This window comes from Peromyscus californicus, unplaced genomic scaffold, assembly GCF_007827085.1.
Source record: "Peromyscus californicus insignis strain IS unplaced genomic scaffold, ASM782708v3 Scaffold_8__1_contigs__length_139910024, whole genome shotgun sequence".
Taxonomy (NCBI): domain Eukaryota; kingdom Metazoa; phylum Chordata; class Mammalia; order Rodentia; family Cricetidae; genus Peromyscus; species Peromyscus californicus.
In genome coordinates, this window is record NW_026294606.1 from 48,378,330 (window position 1) to 48,404,111 (window position 25,782).

Consider the following 25,782-nt stretch of genomic DNA (forward strand, 5'->3'; position numbering starts at 1 on the left):
GTTAGACGGCTTTCAAGGCCCTCTACAGCCTATGACCCCGTCTCTTCCATCTTCTTCCTCCTTATACACCATGATGAACACCTGGGAGCAAGGAGGTGGCTCTTGAAATTGTACATTAGGGCCAGATGTGGTGTCTGTGCCTATAATGCCAACACTTAGGAGGCAAAGGCAAGTGGATCTGAGTTGAAGGCTAGCTTGGTCTACATAACCCAAGGCTCCACAGAGACCCTGTCTCAAAACAGAAAAAAAAAAAAAATAGTTACAGATTAAAATCGCTGCATTATTTTTAATAGATAATATACAATACTACCCCAGGTGAATCAGGGTACCTTGGGAATGGGAACTGGTACACTGGCTGGTTTAACAATGCCTACTGGATTCCTGTAATGGGTACAGGAGTCATTCAAAGCAGAACCACAAAGGTTCCACCAAATTAAAAGACAAGACACTCCGCAGGTAGTAATTTTGAGTAAAATAAGCATTTTTAAGGAGTGTGTGGAGGCATATATCTGTAATCCCAGTACTTTGGGTCTCAGGCAGAACTGAGAATTTGTCAGTTTGAAGCCAGCTTGGGCAACATAGCAATTCTATTCTCAAGAAAAAGGATTTGTTTATTCAGATGGGGTCTCAATCTGTGCAGCCCAAGATCCAACTACCTCAACCTCTCGAGGGCTGGGATTACCGATGTGGGTCACCATACCCTGCAGAAACATTTCTCTTACATTTATATATTTTGTGTGTGTGAATGCACAGGATAACTTGCAGAGAAGAAGGCAGTCCTTCCTTCCACTATGTGGGTAACAGGGATCCAGAAACTCACTGGTTATCAGTGCTTACCTGCTAAGCACCTTACTGGCCCCAAAGTATAGTTTTAAAGTTGTACTTATTCTTTTTCCTTCTTTACACAAGCCCCAACATCATAACAAAAAATATATATATTCAGAGTCTAGCAAAATAGTATATAGAAAGACAGTAACAGCCTAAAAATACTACTCTCTAGTGGTTAGCCAAGGTTTTCTTTTTCTGATTTAGGGTCTGGTTTGGTACCGTACCGGGGACTGAGACCAAGGCCTTGCACATTCTGAGCATATGTGGCACCTCCAGCCCAGATAAGGTACTTTTCATTTTTAAGGGCAGAACAATCCCTTTTTAGGTATCAATGTGAGTCCTTGGATAATACAGGCTGCATGTACATATTCTCGTAGTCATCATATGCAAAGTGAACTAAAATTACTTAAATCTTCTACAAACAAAATCAAGGATTCACAAACTATGGCATTTTATTTCAGAGCCTTTGCTTACATTTGTACAATATATTACATAATTCATCATGTTTGCAGATCCTAATATAGACTTTATAGTTTTAATCTATAAGTTTTTTTCTTCAACATTTTGCTGTCAACAAATCTTTACAGTCTGTACAAATTTGAATAACTTGAAACCATTTTTGAACAAAATTAGTTACTGTAAGCACACATTACAAGACTTAAAATGCTTTTCTTAGAAAGGTTGAATGTAAAGGATTAAGGATTCTGACACGTTAGCATCTACAACAAAACGCTTCGAGATTCTCACATGTATTGCCAGAAAACAAATAAAACATGCCAGCCTCATTCAAAAAAAAGCACACGGAACCACAATTAAAACAGTGAAACAGTCTGTACAGTAAAGTACTGTGTATTAACAGTGCCAGGTTTTAAATAGCTTCAATGAACACATCCGCAATATACAAATGTCTTACAAAGGTGGGGAATTAAATACAAGTGCCAAACAGATTGGAATCATACAACATGAAGTCAACACAAGTGAAAACAATTGGCGTTCATTTTGCAGTTTATACAAGGCATTTAATTGTATAGGCCTACTACCCAATTAGCTATTTATACTTAAAATAACAACCATCTTTGTGTGACAGGCCATATAAACAACCTTGAACCATTCTAACAGTTTGTTCCTGAAGTCTTTTTGTTGTAAGCTCATAATAAAATAAGCAATACAAATGAATTATCTGTATTTAAGGGAAAAGAAACATTTACAAGAAAACACAAAAATATAACTGTTATAATTCATTATGAATAAATATACACTTTGAACTGGCTAAGTACAATCTTTATACATTGTTTAAGATTTAATACAGTTTATTAGCCATTTTCTTTTTTCACACAATGTATTATATCAAAATTAAAAAAAAATACTGATTTATAGAAAAATGGCAAAGTACAGTAGTCCCATTTCAATTTGAAGGGGCGTGAAAAGCCACTGCAGACCTTTTAGCCTAATTCAAACCTGTAAACATGTTCAGTCATTTTTAAAGAGAATCTTTAATATTTGGTTACCAGGACTGATGTCTAATAATATCCTGTTAACTGCAGGTTTTGAATTTGTTACATGTGCTTGACTTATACAATTAAAGTCACCCTAAGGTGACTTGCTTTAAAAAACAATTAGCTTGTACAAATGAAAATAGGTTCATATTTTTTAATAAATGAATGGAAAAATATCAAATGTTCCAGCTTTAACAAAATACAAGGGAATACATATACAGTAAGTCATCTCACATGTTCTGGCCCACCCTTTCTCTGCTTACTGTGTTGTCTCTACAGGCAGTGAAAAGCCTCCTCTGCCACAGTGGAAGGCCTTCAAGTTACCAGACACGCAATTCCCAGACAAGTTGGAAACAATTATTGCTTGAGGAAAAGCAGTTCGTTGTACTTTTTCTTCATAAAAAAGTGCACTTAAGTGCCAAGTCAGCTTGTCAAGAAACAATTTTTAAATATAAAATAGTGCTTGTCTGATTTTGTGTGTGTGTGTGCCACTGTGCAGTATAAAAAAAGATGTGGCCCTCAACAGCCATTAAGTGCAAAGTGCTCTAGCAAGTCCTGCTGTCACCTGCACTCAACTGACACTCCATTCTGTGATGCGCTGGACATTGACGGGTCAGCCAGTGTCAACATAACAGCAGCTGTTATGGAGCTGGACGAGGGAGAAGAGGAGGAGGAGGAGGAGGAAGATGTAGCAGCACCTGAGGAAAAGGAAGAGCACATGTGAGGCTACAAGGCAAGCCACAGTGGTCAGAAGCAAATGCTAGTCTTAGCCTAACTGTCTGGTATGTTCTCCAAATTCACCTTCTAGGAGCCATCCATGCTCACAGTATCACAGTATACAGAAAGGGAAAGCCAGTGCATTTCAGCAGCTAGCCACTGCTCAACAGAGACATCCTGTACAGAGAACATGGGGTACAGTGGTACAGCTCAGAGGCAAAGTACTTGCCTAGATTATAAGCCCATTGGTTCTTTCCCCAGCCCTGTCAAGGAAAAAGCAAAGCAGAGCAGAGAGGGAAGAAAGGAGCTATATACCCACACTGCAGAGGGTAAGACAAAGGATAACTTTGTTCACCAAATACCCAAACAGTTTTGAATGAAACTGGAAAAGTCTCTGTCATTTCTGTCTTTCCATCCTTCAAGTTTTCCTATAAATTCCTATGGTGCTAAGAATGGGGAAGCTGAAACCTCATAGATGGTTACCAGGCATAAACTGCTTGCCTCTGTAGCCTAACTACCTGAGCTGAACTCCCAGAACCTACTCGAGAGTGGACGGGGAGAAATGACTCCATTATGTTTTCCTCTTGACCTCCACATACACTCACACAAGAAATGATTTTATTTCAAAGTTTAAAAAGAATGGGAGGCTGAGTTGAAAAGCTAACCAACTGCACTTACCTCCCTCAGTTTATAAGATATACGCACTGTTTTCCTCAAGGGCATTCTTTCCTTATTATCAATGCATGAATGGAATAATATACACACACATATATATGCACAAATAGAAAAAAATCATCCAGTGCGATGGCTCTATAGGGGAAGGCACCTGCCACCAAGCCTGGGCCGATCTGAATTTGATCTTTGGGACCCATACGGTGGAAGAAAAGAACTGACTTCCAAAAGTTGTCCTCTGATCTCTAGATGTACATTATGGCACACTTGCACACACATACATGTGCACACACACACAATGCAAAAACAAATATTTGTTCCATACACGGGCGTAAGTTAGAGAAGCAAATCTATCACCTACAACTGTCTTATTTGCCCAAGTACTCCCTCTACTGTCCCTAGTTGTTCATATTCTTTAAAACTTTAGATGGACAATTACTGCCACAAGGCCTAATCTTTTATAAAGACAATTGCAATGGAACATAACCCAACATATTTACTTCTGCATTTTGGAGCCTTTGGGAGATTCCTAACCTGAACCACCAGAGACGAACAGTTTCTATAGAGAGTATGTGGTCCTCAAACAGCTACTATCTCTGTAGAGACAACATCTGCAACCCATGTTCTAAAAGAATTTCATCTCTAGAATCTGGAAATGGGGATTTAAATTTCCTAGATTTAACAGCACTTCTTAAAACACAGGAAGGAGCTGGGGAGGTAGCTCACTCATTGAAGTGATTACAAGGACCTCAGTTCCATCTCTAGAACCTATGTAAAAGAGCAAAGCTTGGTGGTCAGCCAGATTAGCCTATGAGCAAGGCCCAGGCCAAGGAGAGATGTCTTAAAATAAGGTATCTGAGGTTGTCCTGGGGCCTACACACCCATGCACAGACACACAAACACAGGTGGAAGTAAAGTGGAAATATAGTGCACTATCGTATAGTATCCCATCTTCCGCCTTTGCTGTGGTTTAGATTATGAGACAGATCTCCCTATATAGCCCTGGCTAACCTGAACTTCACTATGTACAGCAACCTGACCTTGAATTTGCAAACACTGTCTTGCCCCTGCCTCTCAAGTGCTAGGGCTGCAGTATGTGCCAACAACATAGTGTAAGGTCACGTTCCATCCATATCAGCATATACAACTCTATTTCTTTTTCTTTTCAAATAGTATTACACTATATTTATGAGCAATAATTTCTTTAATTTCCAAGCTTTTGTTGTTACCAACAATATAATAGTTTGTACAATTAATACAATTTTATTTATTTTAAGACAGAGTCTTAAGCAGGCTAGCCCCAAACCTACCATGTAGTCAAAGATAATCTTGAGGTCAAGATTCTCTTGTTTCTATTTTACCTTCCAAGTGCTGGAATTACAAGTATGTGCCACCACACCCACCCAGTCACAAATCAAAAACTGAATGTCTATTTTATTTTCATTGGCTTGAATATAAAATGTAATGATGCCGGGCGGTGGTGGCGCACACCTTTAATCCCAGCACTCAGGAGGCAGAGGCAGGCAGATCTCTTTGAGTTCAAGACCAGCCTGGTCTACAGAGTGAGATCCAGGACAGGCACCAAAACTACACAGAGAAGCCCTGTCTCGAAAACAAACAAACAAACAAACAAATAAATAAAATGTAATGATTTCCATCAGCAATGTTGCTAATTCAACATTAACTGCTTTACATCTTGATTGATTCCAGATTCAAGTCACTCTAAGCTACTATCTGAACTAGTGAAACAGGCTTTCCGTATCACCTGCTTCCACTGCGGCTCCTAGAATCTACTTTCCACCCAGCATGCCATTTCCCTGTCTAAAGATTCTAACAACTCTCTATTCTGCTCAAAATACAACTGCAACCCTTCACTCTAGGCTACAGGGCCCCACATCACTCACTCTCTGATTTCATGATGAAAATCTCTACTACTTTCACACTACAATGGTTTTTATTCTGTGTGGAAAGGAACCAAGTACACTCTCACCTCAGAGCAGAGGTCCTAATTTGGGGTTATTCTACCACTCCATCCTGTGGCTACCTGACAGTGTCTAGAAGCATTAACTGTGCCATACCATTGGCATGTGGGATGGCGGCTAGAGATACTGTTAAACAACCTCTGATGTAGAGGACAGCTATCTACAGGAAAAAATGATCAGGCTCAAAATGTTAATGGTGTCACATTAAAGCAATCCTGTTTCAGGGACTTCTGCCAAGGACTGAGTCATATGTCACACAAACTCCATGGTGTAGCTAACAGAAAATAATTCAAGGTCCTAACTGTAGGGCACTAATATAACCCAATGGATATCCTTATAAAAAGAAGACTCAGAGACATCTCCACATCCACTATAGATGTTTCCACAGGGAAGAAGGTGGCGAAGACAGCCTACACACAAACATGGCAGGCCTCAAGAGAAAAAACAAGGTGCTGACTGCTTAAACTTCCAGTACTGTGAGAAAAGAAGTTTCTATTGTTGTCTTCTCTGTCATGGTATTTTGTTATGACATCTCATCACATCATTTCTTGTCATTTAGGACTCAATAGAAATGTCCTGACTATTTGCATTCTAAAGTAACCCAAATAGTGAGAAAAAAGAAAAAAACGCTGTTACACTGTTGTGAAGGAATGTCAACTATTGCCACAACAGAAAACAACATGGAGGTCTCTCAAAAATTACAAGTAAATCTACCACCTTCTAGAAAACAGGACAGTGTTTACAATGGCCAGGAGAGTAGAGGAGGAGAGGCATGGAGACTAGTTCATGGCATGCCATCCAGACCAGATGGGAGCAGTACATTTTAGTGTGCTCACACAGAAGGGTGATGACAGCCAACAATACTGCACTATAGAATTCACAATACCTACAAGATGAAATTTTGAATGTTAAATGGTTTTTTCTGTTTTCTGGTTTGTTTGTTTTTTTGTTGTTGTTGTTGTTGCTGTTTTTGTTCCTTTGTTTTTTGTTTTTCAAGACAGTTTTTCTCTGTGTAGTTTTGATGCCTGTCCTGGATCTTGCTCACAGAGATTCACCTGCCTCTGCCTCCCGAGTGCTAGGATTAAAGGCGTGTGCCGCCACTGCCCAGCAGGTTTTTGAATGTTTTTATAACACAGAAGAAAGAAATCTAGAAATCCTGAAGAATCACTCCACAAGTATGAATGTACTGAATGAAACACCACACTGTGACCATAAAATGTATGAGTATTTGTCAAAGTATTCTTTAAAAGAAAGTTTCTTCAGTAATACCCGGCACGAACCAAATGCACAACACAGGCTTTGCTAAAGGAGCTCATATAAATCAAAAGACCTTATGATTTATGTATTATACTAAATTTCTTTTTGGGCAGACAGGGTCTTGCCCAAGTTGACCTGGCCTTCCACTCTTGCTGTCTCTGTCTCCTTAACGCCAGGACAGTAGCCATTTGCCACTCGGTTAAGACCCACCATGCCTATCTTCCTTCAGATTGAGGGTGCACTGTGAGTTCCATGAGTGGGCACTGTGATGTCCTATCAGATGAGGCTGACAGAGTGAAGTTTGTCCACAGAAACACAGACACAGTCCTTTCTCAACAGCAGTGCACTAAACTGACTTATGTCTAAGGGAAAAGTACTTACTTTCTCTCTCTTTCTTCTTTAGACGTTTTCTCCTTCTATCAATGGAAGCTACTTCAGATTTTAATGACAGATAATGCTTTCTGATTTCTTGCAATTTTTCTTGAAGAATTGAGATACGTTCAGCACTTGTCATATTTTCCAGGTCCGCTGTCAATTTAAAATATTCATTAATATGTATTTTGGAAGTAAAAGTTAATAAAAACCAAAACTGATATGGTTATAGAATAAAGTCAAAGACAGATAAACTACAAGACAGTTTTCTGGGTGTGATGGTGCACACCTGTGATACCAAATAAATCACAAAAAACAAAAACATCAAAGTATTTCCTTCCTAAATTACTCTACTTCCTACCCTCTGACTATAATAACCTGGCACAAATGAAATGTACAACACAGGATTTGTTGAATGAGCATGTACAAACCAAGACCTTATGATGGATGCATTATGCTAAAATTCTTTTGGGCAGACAGGCTTGCTATGTAGTCCAAGCTGAACTGGACTCCCATTCTTGCTGTCTCTGCCTCCTGAACGCTATGACTACACATCTACCACTATACGCACTACTATTTTCTCTACTCTGTCTTCTAGTCATACAAAACAACACCATAGTGCATCAGTTTAAAAATAGCCAATGTAGCCTAGTTATATCTGGTGTAGGGCATGGTAAAACACACCTTTAATCCCAACACTTGGGAGGCAGAGACAGGAGGATCTCCATGAGTTAGGCTGGTCTACATAGTCAGTCCCAGACCACCCAAGGCTACATAATCAGACCCTATCTCAAAAACAAAAACAAACAAAAAAACCCAAAAAACCCAACACACACACACACACACACACACACACACACACACACACACACACACACACACAACCCAGTTATGGCAATACAACCTTGAAACTCCAGCCCTCAGGAGACTAAGGCAAGGGGATTGCCCAAGTTTGAAAGCAACCTGATCTATGCAGAGTACCAGGCCAGACAGGCTTAAATAGCAAGATCTTGTCTCAAAAAGCAAATTCATATTTGCAAATATCATGCAAAGGCAGCAGAAGGTTAAAATGTATTTTAGAGGGGAAGAGAAGGGAGACAGGGTCTCAGCTTTATAACCCAAGATGTTCTCAAACTCTCAATCCTCCAGTCTCAAACTCCTGAGCTCTGGGATTATAGGTGTATATCCCTATGCCCAACTCCCATACTGTTTCTTTATTTAAAAAACAAAACAAGATTTATTTTTATTATTCTTAATTATTAACTGTACATGTGTGTAGTCTATGTGTGCAGGTGCCTAAAGAGGCCAAAGGTTGTCAGAACCCCCGACCCCAGCCCCGAGTTACAGGCAGCTGTGAGTGACATGGGTGCAGAGAACTGAACTGCCATCTTCTGGAAGAACAGTACAAGCTCTTAACCAGTAAGTCATTCCTCCAGCACCCCCATACTGTTTCCAAGCAGATTCTCAATCTCACATGTACTCACTTGCTGGTCAGCGTCTTACTACTTTCTTTTAGCAATTTGTTCATTCAAATCGGGATCCGACTAAGGTCTACACTATGTCACTGTTAAGGTCCCCAGGCTTAGGGTAGCTTCTTTTTGCTAGCACTGGCATCAGGAGGAACTAAGACAAAATGCCTACAGTCCAGACCAAATATGTCACTTACACATCTGAAAACTCCACTTGTACACCTTGGGAAGCCGGTTACTGGGCTCCTTGAGATCAGGGTCTTTATCTCCATTCTTGCCACACTTTCCTGGAGACTGTATCCTTGCAGGAGACTTGCTATTGTGGGACTTCATTCCAGTAGGGACTGACTTGACTGCCTGAGTCTTAGTCACACTTTCACCAGCTGAAAGTTCTTCACTGTCACTACTGTTTGCTGAAAGAGAAAGAAACCATCAATAAACAAACGTTGGTCAATCTATCATCAACTTAAGAGGATAACTCTAAATTCACCACTTAAGTTTTCCACTACAGTAAACAATCTACCTAGAAAATCAGTGTGGAAGATTTAGCTCAGTTGTATAATGCTTGCCTAGCAAGCGCAAGTCCCTGGGTTCAGTCCCTGGCACTGGAAAAATAAAACCTAGAAAAATCACATGCAAATGCAGACATATCTCAGCCAAAGGAAACAAAAGCCAGTCTTCCACCTAGATTGCCAATAGGTATGAATTCATTTACAGTGACCTTCCATCCTGCTAGTTTCACTAGAAAATACAGTGAGCCAGCATCTAGATGCTCCCACATATCCACACCAGATGCTTCACTCAGTCAGTCTCTTCCCTAGCTAAAGAGCTTTTTACTCTGTTGGAACATGGCATTTCTTGTAGTAACTTCTTTAGGACTTTATTTGTGCACAGCAAAATGTACCAATTCTGCTGCCACAGTGGTGCATAATCAGCACTATCACTGAAGAATTTCTTGGGAAACTATACTGACATGGGTAACAAATTCCTTCATCTCCTCACACATAATAGCTTGTTTCCTAAAATTTATCACCACGCTCTCTGTGGTCAACATATTCTGGAGTTTATCAAGAATTTGCTAATTAAGCTTCAGTTCTAGAATGGATGAATTTATCCTTGACCATTTGTCATACGACAGGAGTACCGTTTGTTTAGTAATGCATGTCCTCTTTCTAGATACAAAGTACCCTCGTTAGATTCCATTACAATGATTGCTCAGAGAATGGTTAATGGTAAATTACCAGGACTGAAGCCAGATAATCAAAGTTACCATCAACTGCTCTAAATGGATTAATTAATTGACTCTTTGAAGATGAGCCTTTCTGGAAATGACATTAAAATGGTAACATCTTGAAGACAAAAGCATTACAGTGTAAGAAAAACATATTTTAACTGTTCTATTGTTCATACCAAGTAATCTAGAACCAATTTGGCATATATTGATGAATTATTCTTTAACAGCACTCAAGTGGGGGGCTCTGAGGTGTCAAAAGTGTTCCAAACTGCAAAGGTGCACCTCTTCCCCTGACAGTAAACAACCTCTGCCACTCCTATACACATATCTTAATGAATCTTTCCCCAGCCCCCACTGCCGCTCTGGAACCATAACAACTCCTAGCTAAGCCACCCAAGGCTTGGCCCCTTTGTGTGCTGTGGCCTGCCTCAGCCTGCCTGACACGGCCTTGCTGAGCACAGCCACCCGGGGCCCCAAAGGATGCCATATTCACCGCCTGGAAGTCATATGGGCTCAGCAGAAGCTCGGGGAGCTGACCGCGTAACCCTTTTCTGCACTGCAGTGCAGCCAAGGCCGCTGCTAGCAAAGGTCAGGCAGTGGAGGTGGCAGGAGTCTCGGAAGAGCAGCAGGGGTCAGTGTGGGGCACCTGAAAAAAAAGTCTTTACATATTTTCCACTTCTTATTTTGTCTACAAAAATAATAATAAAGATCAAATGCACAGCCCTCAGAAGAAGCAAAGCATTATATTCTCCGCAGGCCAATGAACAGCCCCTGCCAGTCTTAGACAGAGCACTCTTAGCAAAAGTATTGCTTGTGATTGCTTTCAAGTAATATATATGGTTTAGGGATGGAAGTGAAATTTCATAGACTGAAACTGTGCCTGCTGTTCTGAAACATTATAAATCAGTCCACTTCTTTGTAACAAAAGTACACATAGAACATGTAGACACTGAACATGAAGGTAAATGAGCCATGATGTCTACATGATCACTCACCAGCAACCAATACCATTAATAGCAATTTGTTCAATCCTAGACTTTACCCATCATGAGAAAACTTCTGTGTATCTGTTAGCTGTTTGTTGTTTGAGGCAGGGTCACATGTAGTCCAGGCTGACTTTGAATTGGCTATGTAGCATAGAATGATCTTGAACTCCTGATTCCTCTGCCTCTACCTCCCCAAAACTGGCATTATAGGTGTGCACCACCTATCCAGCATGTGACCTTTTTTAAGGTTATGAGAAAAAAAAATGTAGAATTAACCCATAACCAAATAACCTTTTAATGGGGGTGGGGGATGGGGGTTGTCAACTATTATTTTTGTATCTTGAAGCTTCAAAGCAAATTTCCCACTTACTGCCTTTCCCCTTCTTTTTGTTGTTCACCACGGTGGCTTTATGGCTTCTCTTCTGCTTTTTTGATGAACTTCCTCCTCCCTGAGCATCTTTCACTCTTTTCTGACCTGTACAGGCTGTAATGAGAAATAACTTAAGTAATATAAAATAGAACGCACTTTTATTTTATTTTGATAGGACTGGGGACTGAACAGATCCGTGAATAGCTTCACAGATGCTAAGCCACTGCTCTACAACTGAGCTGTATACCCAGTCCAGTAACACAAAACAGAATCAGACATTCCCTAACTGACTATTCAAATATTTTAGAAAGCAATCCCCAAACTATAATTTTTGTAAGATTGATATAAATTATCATAAAAAAATATTTCACCGGGCGGTGGTGGCGCACGCCTTTAATCCCAGCACTCGGGAGGCAGAGGCAGGTGGATCTGGATCTCTGTGAGTTCGAGGCCAGCCTGGGCTACCAAGTGAGTTCCAGGAAAGGCGCAAAGCTACACAGAGAAACCCTGTCTCGAAAAACCAAAAAAAAAAAATAATAATTCCAATTTTTAATTCACTGTCATTAATGAAGCTCAGCTAGCCCTTAAAAGTTAAGGACTTTTTCCAGGAAAGCAAGGTGCATTCTTAGGAAAATCAAGACTGAAAATGCTGTCAGCATAGTACCGCAGTTTATGGGTCCAGTAACTCAAACATAGGAATATGCTGAAATCTGTTAAGATTCAATAAAACTGAAGTATTAAGGTTCTGTTACAAGTGGTAATGCTAACAAGTGAATGGGATAGGAGGGAAAGTAAGACAGGAAGTTAGTCACATAGCTCAGACTGGTCTCCAACTTCCTATACAGCTGGAGATGACTTTGAACTCCTGGTCTTTGCCTCCACCTCCCCAGTGCCGCAATTACATGCCCAAAACATGGTGCTTTGTAATGTATTAACTGGATATACTCTGGTAGTAATTCATGCTTGTTTTATGTGAATTTACTTCTAGGGCATTGGCAAGCTAATATGCATACAATTTACAAACTCAGCAACATGGATTTTAAGAAACACCTCATCTTTTTGGTATGAAATGACCTGCAAAGTATTATAAACCAACATCATCCATTCTTGAACTAGCTCAAGTGTTCACCTTCAACAAGAACTTCTTTGAAGCTGCAGGTTCACGGATTCATTACTACTCTAAATTGCAACATTTCTGTACATTACTTGTGAGGTCTTTAGTCCTTGTTATACTTTTGTGACTTTTGAATTATACACAATCTCTTAGACTACCTAAAATAAGCTTTTTTTTTTGGTTTTTCGAGACAGGGTTTCTCTGTGTAGCTTTGTGCCTTTCCTGGAACTCACTTGGTAGTCCAGGCTGGCCTCGAACTCACAGAGATCCGCCTGGCTCTGCCTCCCGAGTGCTGGGATTAAAGGCGTGCGCCACCACCGCCCGGCAAGCTTTTGTTTTAAAACTCAGAGACTAAAGAGGTATATACCCTTGCTTCCAATTTCGAGTACTGTAACATATCATATAAATTATTCTTATAATAAAACGATGGCAGTCAAATATGTTTCTTGCTGCTTCTGTTACCAATGGTAAAATTAATCTACAGTTTACAAACTATGGCTTCCTTGGTTGCAAACTGTAATAGGATATTCATTGTATGAAATTTCATATTTTTTACTGAATATATTAATGAAAATGAGGTTTATGATAGGTGTCTAAGAGTTCACTGAGACATAAATTCCAAAAAAACTGAATAGTGCTTTGATTTGATAAAGCAGATGGCCTCGAGTTTCATACCTTTTAAAAATAAAATTTATTTTATGTTTAGTTATATGTGTGGGTATGAGCTTCTGAGGGGAGGTGCCCATGGAGGCCAGAAGATGGGAGTCCAATTTCCTGGAACTAGAGTTACAGGAGGTTGTAAACCACTTAATGTAGGTGCCGGGAACTGAACTCTGGTCCTCTGCAAAAACTGTATGCACTCTTAACTACTAAGCCATCTCTAGCCACAGCACTTTAAAAAGAAAAATGAGTGTGTGTGTGTGTGTGTGTGTGTGAGTGTGTGTGTGTGTGTGTGAGTGTGTGTGTGTGAGTGTGTGTGTGTGTGTGTGTGTGTGTGTGTGTGTGTGTGTGTGTGTGTGTAGGTAAGAGGACACCTTTGTGAGTTGATTTACTCTTTCAACCAAGTGGTTTTAGGGGTCCACGGAACATTCTCGCCAGTCCACGGTCCATACTTTTTTCCCCCGCAAGACAGGGTTTCTCTGTGTAGCACCGGCTGTCCTGGAAGTTGTTCTATAGATCATGCTGGCCTTGAACTCTGAGATCCACGTGCCTCTGTCTCCTGAGTGCTGGGATGAAAGGTGTTTGCCAGCACCACCCGACTCCAAGTTCCATACTTTCAATCTAATCAGGTTTAATATTTAAAAGGGCAGCACTGAGTCTTAGCAGAGAAAATAGCAAACTCTTTCTGGTTGATTTTAATTTTTCTTAAGCGATGAAGACCACAAAAAGGATATAATCGCTCAAGAGCAAGAATTCTAATACAACACTGTTGAAGGCCTAACTGACATTCTTTCCCTTTGAAGATGCCTTTCTTCATGAATATGTAATGTAACTCTATAACAGAGCATTGATGTAATCATAATAGCAGATATACTTGTAAATCCCCAATAACTACAACTTCTGTTTTACTAATGATTTACTATCTTTGATTTCTTTGAGAAATGTTCTCAGTATGAAGCACCCCTGGCCAGGAACTGTAGCCCAGGTTGGTCTTGAACACTAAGAGCCTCTTCTCTTAGCCTCCCATGTGCTGGGATTACAGCATGCATAGGTTACCATATCTCTTTATGGTCAACTAAGACTCTCGAACTATTGCACTATTCTCTGCTACTCAAAACACATACCCTCCAGTGCTCCACCTTTACACTGGGTGCATACATTTCAAAATAAGTGTTGGCCTTGAGTGCACTGATTTAAGGTACCTGATCAAAGTAGTTTATAAGAAAAATGATGGCATAGTACAACTATGGTACCATTAGGAAGTACTAATACTTTTACAAAGTACTAATTTGATTTTTCCTCTTTGAACAACTCACGGAAAATCAAGAGTATTACTATAGAATATTATTAACATACATTGGTCCTTCAATTTGGAAGCTATACATCTAATAAAGCATCAAATTCCTTTACAAACTCACACAAGTAAGTCAGGCTTGCAAATCAGTTTGACACGATTGTCTGAGGGAAGCAATGCCTGGACAGTTGGTTGCTCCAAACCCCTATTTACAGTATTTGGTTAAGGGTGGAAGGGTCTGTCAACAAATCAAAATGTTTGTGAGAGACTACACGTTATAACTGCAAACACAGTGTTACATAAATACAGTGAAGTGGCTCACATATCTAGTCAACCAACATATGGAATGAATTTCATTAGCTTTAGCTCTGGGCTAAATCCATTTGAAATGTCATGGAAGGTTCAGGAAAAGGACATTAAAGACTCTCAAATGCATCCCATTATCATTATTTAAATTACCTTCCTACTGTCCATTTTTACTGTGTTCATACAAGCACACCACTTAACCACCTCACATTAAAAGACACAGTGCAACTACCAAGGCATTAAGAGAGAAATCCTACAAGTGGTCAGCATGTCCTTTTCAGCCTCACCTTTTTCTGGGTGTTCTGGTTCTGGCTGATTGCTACTGCTGGAGCTCACGCTCGCATCGAAGCCTGTTGGTGAGCTATTTCCCTCGGACTGGAGGTCCTGGAGCTCCCCCACAACACTGTCCACCTCAATTGTGCTGTCAGTTTCACTCTTGATGCTTCGAACCTCCTCCTGGTTTGGAGCCAGGGGCTCTGACACTGTGACAGAAGACTGCTGCTGACTAGTTTCTGTCACAGTGACTGATGAAGGCGACTCCGGTGTGGTAGGTGGGGTATTAAGCACTGAATTACTGCCACTGCTTGGAAATTCAGTTTTTCGGTCACTAACCTCTACGGGTTTTTCTTCAACTGACTTACTGTCAACATTGGCTGGTTGTGGCTTCTCAAGCTCTATAATGGGAGAACAAGTCTCCTCTTCTGCCACAGTCTGCAGTGACTCCTCTACTGTCCCTTCATCTGGGGCAGGATGGGGTGGAGAAGCTGCAGCCTCAGTGTCAGAGTCGGAGAAAAGCTCCTTTAGTGTTTTCTTGGGCCACTGTCCCTGAATACTTGACCAGACGTCTTTTCTATCCTTAGCCCTGCTGTTCTGCAGTCTTTCATCAGAGTTGTTTAGAAGTTTTATCCTCTTTTCTGGTACTTCCGAAAATCCTGAATAGAAACTCGTTGTCCGTAGAGATTTCCTCTTTTCCTCCAAGCCATTGTATTTCTTGGTTGGTGTCATCTTTGCTTTGGCCTTTTCTTCCTCATCTTCATCTGAGGAGCTGTTACTACTGTTTTCTGTGCAAAGTGGCTCTTTGCTCTTGGTTCTGTCTTCCTTCTTGCCAGGGGATCCAGTCTGCAAACATTCTTCTGTATTGCAATACCGTCTTTTTCCTCGTTTTGTTTGTGGCTTTACAGATTTATCTGTTGTGTCTTTCTTAACATCCTTTCTCTTTTTTGTGATTTCATCTTCTTCGTCAAAATCAGTATCTTCTGATATTCCTTCTACATCTTTTCTTAATCTTTCTGGAGATTTTGTTTTGGCTATTACCAAATCTGTGTGGACTTTGTTTTCTTCTAGCAAAGATGGACTACTCTGTTCCTCTTTTGAAATAAGCTCGTTTCTGGGGTGGGTCAAATGGTCCACCTTTGATTCATCTTTGCCACTGCTGTCTATGTCCTGAGCACCCCTCTCATCTTCCTGCTCACTTTCTTCAGCAGAACTTTCAGAAGCTAAAAAATAAGAGGGTGGGGGGGTAATAAGCCTAGTAAGACTATTGTTTATGTCTGCCTCAAACAAACAAAAATGGAAAGAAAAATTTCCATCCTAGGTGCTGTGGTTTAAATGTCTTCTTCAAAACTGAAGCTGAAACTGAACTGACACTCTGAGAGTACTGGCAAGTGGGAACTTTACAAGTAACTAAGTCATGACCAGAACAATGTCCTTTTCACAGTAGTGGGTTAGCTAGTGCATGGGCTCACCAGAGAGAGCTCAATGCCCTCAATGGCAAGAAAGAAAACCTCTTTTCTTTTTGAGTTTTATCCAGGCTTGAAGCAGTTAGACTAGTAGAAACTGACTAAAACACAGAGCTGTAACCAGAATAAAAACTTTTTCAAGTGGACAAAACAGAATTTTCTAAAAAGCAGAAATTTTCTAAAGGAATTTGCCCTTTTCCTGTACTTGTTCTTAAAGTACTGAAAGCATTGTCACCCAAATGAGAATAAGGGAGGGCTGCAGAGATGGCTCAGCAATTAAGAGTATCCATTGCTTTTGCAAAGGACCTAAGTCCCCAGCATCAACAAGGCGACTCACAACCATCTCTAACTCCAGTTCCAAGGGATCCAACCCATGTTCTGACCTCTGTGGACACCAGGCACTTGGTACAAATACATACATGCAGGCAAAACAAACATACACATAAAATACATAAATCTTTAAAAAAAATATTTTAATGAGAATTTAGGGTAACAGAATCCTCAGTTAAAAAACAAAAACAAAAATCTATACTAGAGAAGAGTTCTTGAATCCTTCTACCTAGCCATCCAATCATTCTGGAATGACCTACCAAAGCCTCCCCCCCCCCCCCCCCCCCCCCCGTATTATTATAATGACTCTTTCTCTTTTTTTTTTTTTTTTGGTTTTTCGAAACAGGGTTTCTCTGTGTAGCTTTGCGCCTTTCCTGGAACTCGCTTTGGAGACCAGGCTGGCCTCGAACTCACAGAGATCCGCCTGGCTCTGCCTCCCGAGTGCTAGGATTAAAGGCGTGCGCCACCACCGCCCGGCTGACTCTTTCTCTTAATTAAGCAGGCTCTGAAACCAGAATATGATCTAGAGAGTCTACTCAGACAAGCCCTGGCTGGCCTAGAAATCACTATGTAGACCAGGCTGGCTTTGAACTCTCAAGAGATCAGCCTGACTTTGCCTCCTGAGTACTGGGATTAAAGGTATGCACCACACTTGGACCAAATAGCATTAAAGACAACCTAAGGTTTCTCACAAATTGAGGCTTCCATTAAATGTTCAGTATTACTTTTAAAGTAAACAATATCTTCTTTACGAGTATATCCATAAATAAATTAAATAATTAAATCCTACTTTTAAAAAAAGGAATGTTACATAAAGTTAAGGTAGTAATGACTCCTGAGGAGGCACACCTAATTAACTGCTACCTGCTCATGACTGAAGTGTCTAATTCTTGTTCTTTAAACTACGTATTTTTTTTTACATAGTAGTCTACTTGTCAGATACATTAGCAAACTTTTAAAACAAACTTTAGAATATTATATAGCAGTAGACTTATATAATAAATCCATATATAGTCTTCTGAAAGGGAGAAAATCTAATTTCTATTATAGCTAAAATAAATAAAAAACAAAACTCTCGAAGCAGTTTAAAATATTTTTAGGGAAAGGAATTAATTTATTCTGTAGATCAGATCCCTGTTCCAATCCATTTTCAGGCCAGACTTAATAATCTCCAGTTCTCAATGCTTTTTTAAATATAATTTATTTTATTTTTCTTATTTTGACTGGGTGAATGTTTAGGCCTGTGTGTGTGTGTGTGTGTGTGTGTGTGTGTGTGTGTGTGTGTGTACCAAATGTATGCCTGATGCCCATGGAGTTCAGAGGAGGGTGTCAGATCCCCTCCATTCTGGAGTTAGATGGTTATGAGGCATCAATCATGTGGGTTCTGGAAACTGAACTCAGGTCCTATGCAAGGGCAACAAGTGCTCTTAACTACAGACGCATCTCTCCAGTCCCGTTCTCTGCTTTTCTTATTACTTGCTTCATATTACCATGTATACTAACCATAACAACATCATAAAAGGATCAAATAAGAAGATAAGTTCTCCACAAATAACTTCAGAACTGCTTTATCGTCTTAATACACAGCACAACCTATGCCAGCAACACAACGGACAGTGTTCGACAAGAATTAGAGAAACCTGGCCCTGAAGGTGCTCAACTAACAACATACACAGCAAATTCCGGTCAAAAAAAAAAACTAACCTGGTGCCCCAGAACTACTTTTATAGAATTTAACTTTTGGAATTTTTTCTGGGCGGCAGAAGTGGGGATAGGTGGACTTTTTTGAGACAGACTCTTAATATACTGTTCAGGTTAGCCTCAAGTCTCAATCTTCCTGCATCAGCTTTCAGAGTACTGAAATTACAGTCATGTACCACCACACTCAGATTCATTTAAACATTTATAGAACTTAAAATCATACTTGCATGCAACAGTTATGTTTACCTTGTAGTCCATTAAGAATGGAAGTAATTTCTATAGATTTAATATGAGCTGCATCAGAGTTTTTGGCATCAGCAAGATCTAGTTTTGAAACCATCTCAGGAGATGGATTTGACTGAAATGGCGGTTTTGACAAGCGTCGAAGTTTACAGTTCTTGGGAGAGTATTTTTCATCTTTGTCTTTTTCTTTGTCTAATTTATTCTAGATTAAGAAATAAAGCATTAGATATTAGCTATAATTTGTTATGAACAACTTATAAGGAACAATATTAGTCATATTTTAAAGAAATATCAAAGAACATGTTATTAAATATTTAACGGAGAAAGAATACCAGAAAAAAATAAAAGAAAAACTTCAAAATAACCAGGTTTGATTCTTTAGGTTATTCATGAAAACAGATGAAAAAATTGTTTTGTATTTACAATCTAATAGTAGCAATCAAATCAGACTGGCAATTAAGACTAGAAAATTAAGTACTGCTAATAACAGTTGTTATAAATTCTTAAAAATTAAATCATAGATCCAAATTTAATATTTACAAAAGGAGAAACTCACTTTCAGCATTCTTATATTAAAATTGAACATTCTCACTGTAAAGTACAGACTGGACTTTGAAATTTACAGGAGGGATTACAAGCATTGACCTGCTGTGAAGTGAGTTCACAGACAGCCTTCCTACCTCACTCAAAGGCTGATATTTTCTAATACTCAATAACAAACAGATCCTACAAATGATGTTTTTTGTTTGTTTTGCAATTTAGGCTCACCAAAGTGTGACTTAGCAACAATTCTTAAGGCCTATTACACAGACAGACTGAAAATATGAGTGCTTATTTTTTAAGTCTCCAAAGGACAGTGCATGGGAAAAATACTCCTTTATATGTAACAATTAAAATTCGGATAGCAGCTATTCTCCAAGTGGGGTCCTTGACCAGCTATTTCTGACAACTTGCTAGAAAAGCAGACCTCAGCATCCAGAATGCTGAGGATGAAACCAGACAGTCTGTTTTAACATGTTCTCCAGGTGACTCTGGTACATGATTCAATAGTGAGGGACCAGTGACTGGGCCTAACTTTCAGAACATCCTAAGAAGGGCAGGTGGACTACCAAAGCCTGTGATATCTATTGTTACTCCCAACTTTTTAGCACTTCATGACTTGATCTCAGAAATCACAATCTACCTACCATGCACACTGAAGGCTGAAACAACTCACTTCAGTCCAAGCTCAAATATATTTTCTAGTGGCTGTCAAAGGAGTCTCTCCAACAACAGCTCTCAGAGAAAACTTGAGAAAGGGAGGGAGGTATGTGCAACATCAAAGAGTAATACATAATAACCTTTTAAAATACGGAAACTTACAGTTCACATGCCTCTTTCCTTATGACCAAGAATTTTAACATTCTTAGTTAGTAACAAGAAGTGAATGGAGACAGACGTTCAGAGAACATTTCATGTATATGACCCAAGCATTGCTTCTCCCACTCATCTACTTAACAATGCTGTTTCAAAGCTTGTTTTGTACAAAGACACTGGGTTTTTAACAAACATTTTAACAAATGTTCTTCCAATTACTAAAAACAATGCTAAACATAGCATGATTTACATACTTTTCAATAAGGACCAACAAAGAGTATGTAAAGAAAGGGTTTTAAGTAATTCTGAGTTTTAGACTCAAGTTTACAGTGATAAAAAAAGATTGCCAACGAGATAAATGCATTTGGCATCTGAGACCATAAGGGGGGTCTCTAAACAGGAAAATAACAGCTTTTTACGGGAGCAAAAAGATTGAGTTTCAGAACCATTACTAAGCATGTGAACTACACGAAAAGTGTAAAAATCCTTTCTTAAAAAATTTTAAAACCATGTTAATGGTCTGTCTGGCTTTTAATAAAATATTTAAAAATACTTATCTCACAATTAGTAACCATAATTCTATCCTGCGTAGCAGTACAATTTTGCACATGAGAGCACAGATCCTATGGTAGCTATGCAGTGCATGGTGAAGAGGATGCTGAAAACACTGTGACCCAGTATCCGGTCAGATAAAGATGATATACTCTGCTGTCTTTAGACATCTCCTCTTCCTCACCTTACATCTATTACAATAACTCACATCCCCTACCTGCAATGCTTGATGGCTCCTAGTTGGGAACTACAAGAGACAGGAAAGGTTTAAATGGATAAATGCATTTTTGTCATATAGTTTTATACAATGTTGAGACCGAAAAGGCCTCAGAGATCAGTTAGCACTGTTCCTAAAACCTTTCTATAAGGTGACAAAATTAATTAGAGCAGAATCTAACATTTGGTAAAAGTGCTTTTCAAGAGAAAAATAATATCAGGAGTAGCACATGCACATTTAATTGTCTTTTTTTTTTTTTTTTGAAGAAAAATGTATTTAACAGTTAATGGAGCATAGCAAAATCAAGACTTACCTTTATTTTCTTCCGATGTTTTATCTTTGGTACATTTTTATCAGCAGGTCTTACTATTTTATCTGCCTTAATCCATTCATCATATCTAAAATTGAAAGAAATAAGCATAAATGAATAAGCATAAATATGTAAGCTACATACCACAGAAGGAACTACGCTATATTCAAATACAAAACTCAAATATTGAGTCCTAACATCTTACAACTTCAAAGGTTCTTTGGAGATCTCTTATTTCATCCTGGTGAGTATGGAATCAAGACATCAAAGTGAGTCAAACAGACTGTCCCAAGGTCAATACAGCTCCTGACTGAACCAAACCCTCACAAATCCTCTAGGTCCCCTCCCTGCTCCATTGAAACCAAACACGGACAATAAACACTGAGAAATTACAATCTTTTCTACACATTTGTTTTGCTCCTGAGCAGCAGGTAGGTGTTTTTTTTTCTCTCTCTAGACCTGTCAAGAAAGATGTTATAGTTAAGCAACACTGACAGCCTCCTACTGCAATTTAGAAAATGCAAAATAACCCAGGGTAGGGGAGTGTTGCTGATAAAATGTTAAGAAAACCATTATTCTGCCAACTTTTCTGTGTTCTAAAAAGCTTTTTTCATACATTTACAGACATTAAAGGGTCAACAGAGCTCTGATGACTTCTCAACCCAATGTCTAAAGTCTTTAGAATTTTACAAGGTGCAAAATACTATTAACTACATTAAGCTATTTATACAAAAAAAGAATAATTTTTTCCATTAAAAATAAGTTAGAAAAAGTAACATTAGAAATGAATTCTTTTGGTGTTCTGAAATTACATCCATAAAAAGTAAGTGGCAATTTGTTATTGCTTATTTATCTATCTGCAGTATTTGAGATTAAAAATTATAGCCTTGCACACACTATGCAAATGCTCTACCAATGAGCTATGGCTCCAGCCTTCAATAACATTTTAAACTCTGGAACCTGAAAATGAGGTTTAAAATGTTTAAAATAAAAATTCATTTCTACAAACATTTATAGTGAAGTAACAATGGTCCCAAATCAAGAACTAAATTAGTAAGATGTGATAATTCAGGCCTTAGGAGGCTAAGGGAGGAGTGTCAGAAGCTCCAGACCAGTCTAGGTTTCAAGAGTGAGACACTATCTCAAAAAGTGACCAGTCTTCTTAAACATAAAAAATAAAAAATAAAAAGATAAATTACACAGGTCATCATTTGATTAAGCATGTTTTCGAGAAGTACCTAAAGTAACCCTTAGGCAAGTGTTACACAGGTCACAGTGAAACTTCTGACTCAACTCCACACAGGATCACATTGTGCTTCCTACTGACTAAACCTGATGGTGGCCATAAAAGAAGAGAAAGGGAACAGTTATAGGATGCACTCTGAGAACAGCTCAATGCTTCTCTTACTAGTCACATGCCACATATGGTTTTAATGCTCAAATATATAATACTTAAGGAAGTTGTAAAGCAAGTATTACTTTTCCAAAATTACATTTTGCCCTTCACAGCCGTATCAAAAACTGCATTATGCTTAAAGCCATTTAGGGACAAAGGATACCTAAACAGTAGAATGTTGGCTTCCCAAATCTAACATATCCTTAGAGATACTAAAATTCTGAAAGAATGAACAGGGCATTGGTTGGACCTAGAGTTTCAGCTACCTGAGAAAGTGAAATAGGAGAATGACTTGAACCCAGGAGTTCAAGTCTAACCTGGGAAACACAGCAGGAACCTGTTCTCAAGGACCAGCAAGAGGGCTCAGCAAGCAAAAACCCTTGACATCCAAGCCTGGCAGCTCTGACTGCGTTCAACCTCTAGAACCCATATAAACATGCAAACACACAGAACTGACTCCAAAATGTTCCCTAACTTCTAGATGCATACTGTGGGGTGCAAACGTACACACATCCCATATATATAAAACCCCCAAATAATAAATTTAAAAACAACCAATCTCAAGGCAACTTGTGAAATGGGAATAACAACACAAGCTGTGTGCATTTCAAAAACAAACACACATAAACTCCTTTTATACTGTGAATATCATTTCAATATAAGAGCCTATTTATTTACTTTTGGAGCCAGGGTTTCTTTGTGTTTCTCTGGCTGTCCTGAAACTTGTTTGTAGACCAGGCTGGCCTCAAACTCATGTAGATTTGCCTGCCTCTGCCTCCCAAGTGCTGGGACTAAAGGCTTACACCATCACATCCACTTAAAGTATTACTTTTTTTGGCTTTTGGGTTTTTTTTTTCTCTTGTTTTTGTTTTTTTGAGACAGGGTTTCTTGGTATAGCCCTGGCTGTCCAGGAACATGCTCTGTAGACCAGGTTGGCCTCTTGTTTTGCTTTTGAGACAGTGTTTCATGTAGTATGGGTTAGTCAGAATTTGCTATATAGTGGAAACTGATCTTGAATGCCTGATGTTCCTGCTTTTAACTCAGGTGTTGGGATTACAGGAAATTCAAATATCTTAAAACACCACAAAAATTTAAAGCTCCATGTTTTTAAACGAAGTGGTAAAAATGAGAAAATTTTCAATTAAGAAACAGAAAAACAGCTGGGTGGCAGTGGTGCACAACTTTAATCCTATTGATTGGGAGACAGAGGCAGGCGGATCTCTGAGTTCAAGGCCAACCTGGTATACAGAATCGATTCCCTCAAAGTACATCTTTAAAGAATACTAGAATTGCTGGGTATTGTGGAGTTCTCTTTTAATCTCAACACAGGGGAGGAGACAAAGGTAAGCAAATCTCCGTGAGTTTGAGGTCACTCTGGTCTACAAATGGACTTTCAGACCAGCCAGGAGCTACATAGTGGAACCCTATCTCAAAAACAAAAAATACTGGAATGCTGGAGCTGACATTAAATCATACCTACAATCTATCACCCAGGAGGACAAAACAGGAGGATGGAAAGCTCCAGACTAACCTGGATACAGAGAGACTGTCTCCAAAAACACCAAGCCAAATCAACATTAACAAGCAAGCCAGAAGAAAATAATATCGTGCAAACATGAGCAGCCTTGTCCTCGTGGCTATCTTAACCACCACTGTACATGTTCATTATTGCTTTAAGAGTCAACAGCAGAAAGCTGGAAGATAGCTCAGCAGAAAAGAGTGAATAGACAGAGTCTGAGGTAGTCTGCACTCACAATACATATACCAATACACAGACACGTGAGGAGAATAAAAAAACTTTTTTTAATGTTAAAAAAAAGAATCACATATGTTAACCACCATCTAAAATAGTTAAGAATAGGAGCAACCTAATCATCCATTAACAGATGAATAGATAATGAAAATGTGGCACATATACATACGTAACAGAATTTTATCAAGCTATAAATAAAAATAAAATCATATATATGCAAGAAAATGGATAAGCAGAAATCACTAGAAATCACACTAGGTGAAATAAGCCAGACTCAGAAAAATACTTCATGATTTCTCAAATATGCAGATTCTAGACTTTAAGTTTTAGATGTATAAATCTAAGAGTGTGGATCATGAAACTAGACTGGGAATCATTAAGAGATATCTTCCATTGGTTTTTTAAAATTTATTTATTTATGTATATTTTCATGCGTGAGTGTTCTGTCTGCATGCATGCCTACATGCCAGAAGAGGGCACTGGATCCCATTATAGATGGTTGTGAGATGTCGTGGTTCCTGGGAATTGAACTCAGGTCCTCCGGTAGAGCAGCCAGTGCTCTTAATCTCTGAGCCATCTCTCCAGCCCAGAGAAATCTCAATGGGGAGAAGATGGCAACAGAATACAAGTGACATGAAAGAAGGGGAGCAATGGGAGGGAAGGAGGGAAAAAAGGAACCTGTAGGAGGGGCAAGGGAGATGAGGCATAGAATGGAAGAGGAGTGAGTACCAATAAGAACGAAGCATGGGTGGAAATGTCATAGTGACTGTAGAAAAGAGAATCACAATACAGGTAATCAAGACACTAGGGTACGCATTCCAATGTGGATGTCCACTGAGCAGATACAACTAGGATTGTCCCAGCAACTGTTGAACAACAGGTCTTCAGCTGAACCCGTCAGTGCTAAGCAATTACATTCTCTCCTCTTCATCAGTCAGCATGACATAAAGAGGCTGGAGAACTATGAGAGAAAGAGCCACCTGACCCGCTGGTTCACACACAACACATAGCTGTCTTCTTGAGGCTCTTACTAGAGAAAGCAGGGAGACTGGATGGCTGATGCACCCTCTGCCTCTAACTGGACTTTCACTAAAAGTACCAAGGAACTGGTCTCTTCATGATAAGAAGAGATTCACCTTCTCAGGGCATCAGGGAAGAGGACTATTACTGGGTTTTTTGTTTTTCCCAATTCAAAAACACTGAGCCAGGAAGTGGTGGCACATGCCTTTAATCCCAGCACAGGAGGCAGAGACTGGTGGATCTCTGTGAGTTCAAGGCCAGACTGGTCTGCAGAGTAATTCCAAGACAGCCAGGGTGGTAACACTAAGAAATCCTATCTGGAAAAAAAAAAAACAAAAACCAAACAAACAAACAAGCAAAAAAATGAAAACTAATATTAAGCAAATTAAGTCTGATTATTTTAATTAA

General features: G+C 39.2%; 1 protein-coding gene across 5 annotated transcripts in view; it reads right to left on the reverse strand.

Moving 5' to 3' along the window:
* Positions 1-1,262: 1,262 nt before the first annotated feature.
* The window catches only part of Arid4b (AT-rich interaction domain 4B), a 118,195-nt gene continuing 93,675 nt past the window's right edge, over positions 1,263-25,782 (reverse strand). For 4 of the 5 annotated variants that reach the window (XM_052727000.1, XM_052727002.1, XM_052727001.1 and 1 more), the window contains 7 exons: positions 21,209-21,293; positions 18,774-18,972; positions 15,045-16,253; positions 11,384-11,497; positions 8,991-9,206; positions 7,334-7,480; positions 1,263-3,022 (listed from right to left, as the gene is read on the reverse strand). In XM_052727000.1, the coding sequence (XP_052582960.1) occupies positions 2,886-3,022; positions 7,334-7,480; positions 8,991-9,206; positions 11,384-11,497; positions 15,045-16,253; positions 18,774-18,972; positions 21,209-21,293 (2,107 nt within the window). In that variant the 3' untranslated portion in view covers positions 1,263-2,885. The other variant, XM_052727003.1, reaches the window with a different exon arrangement.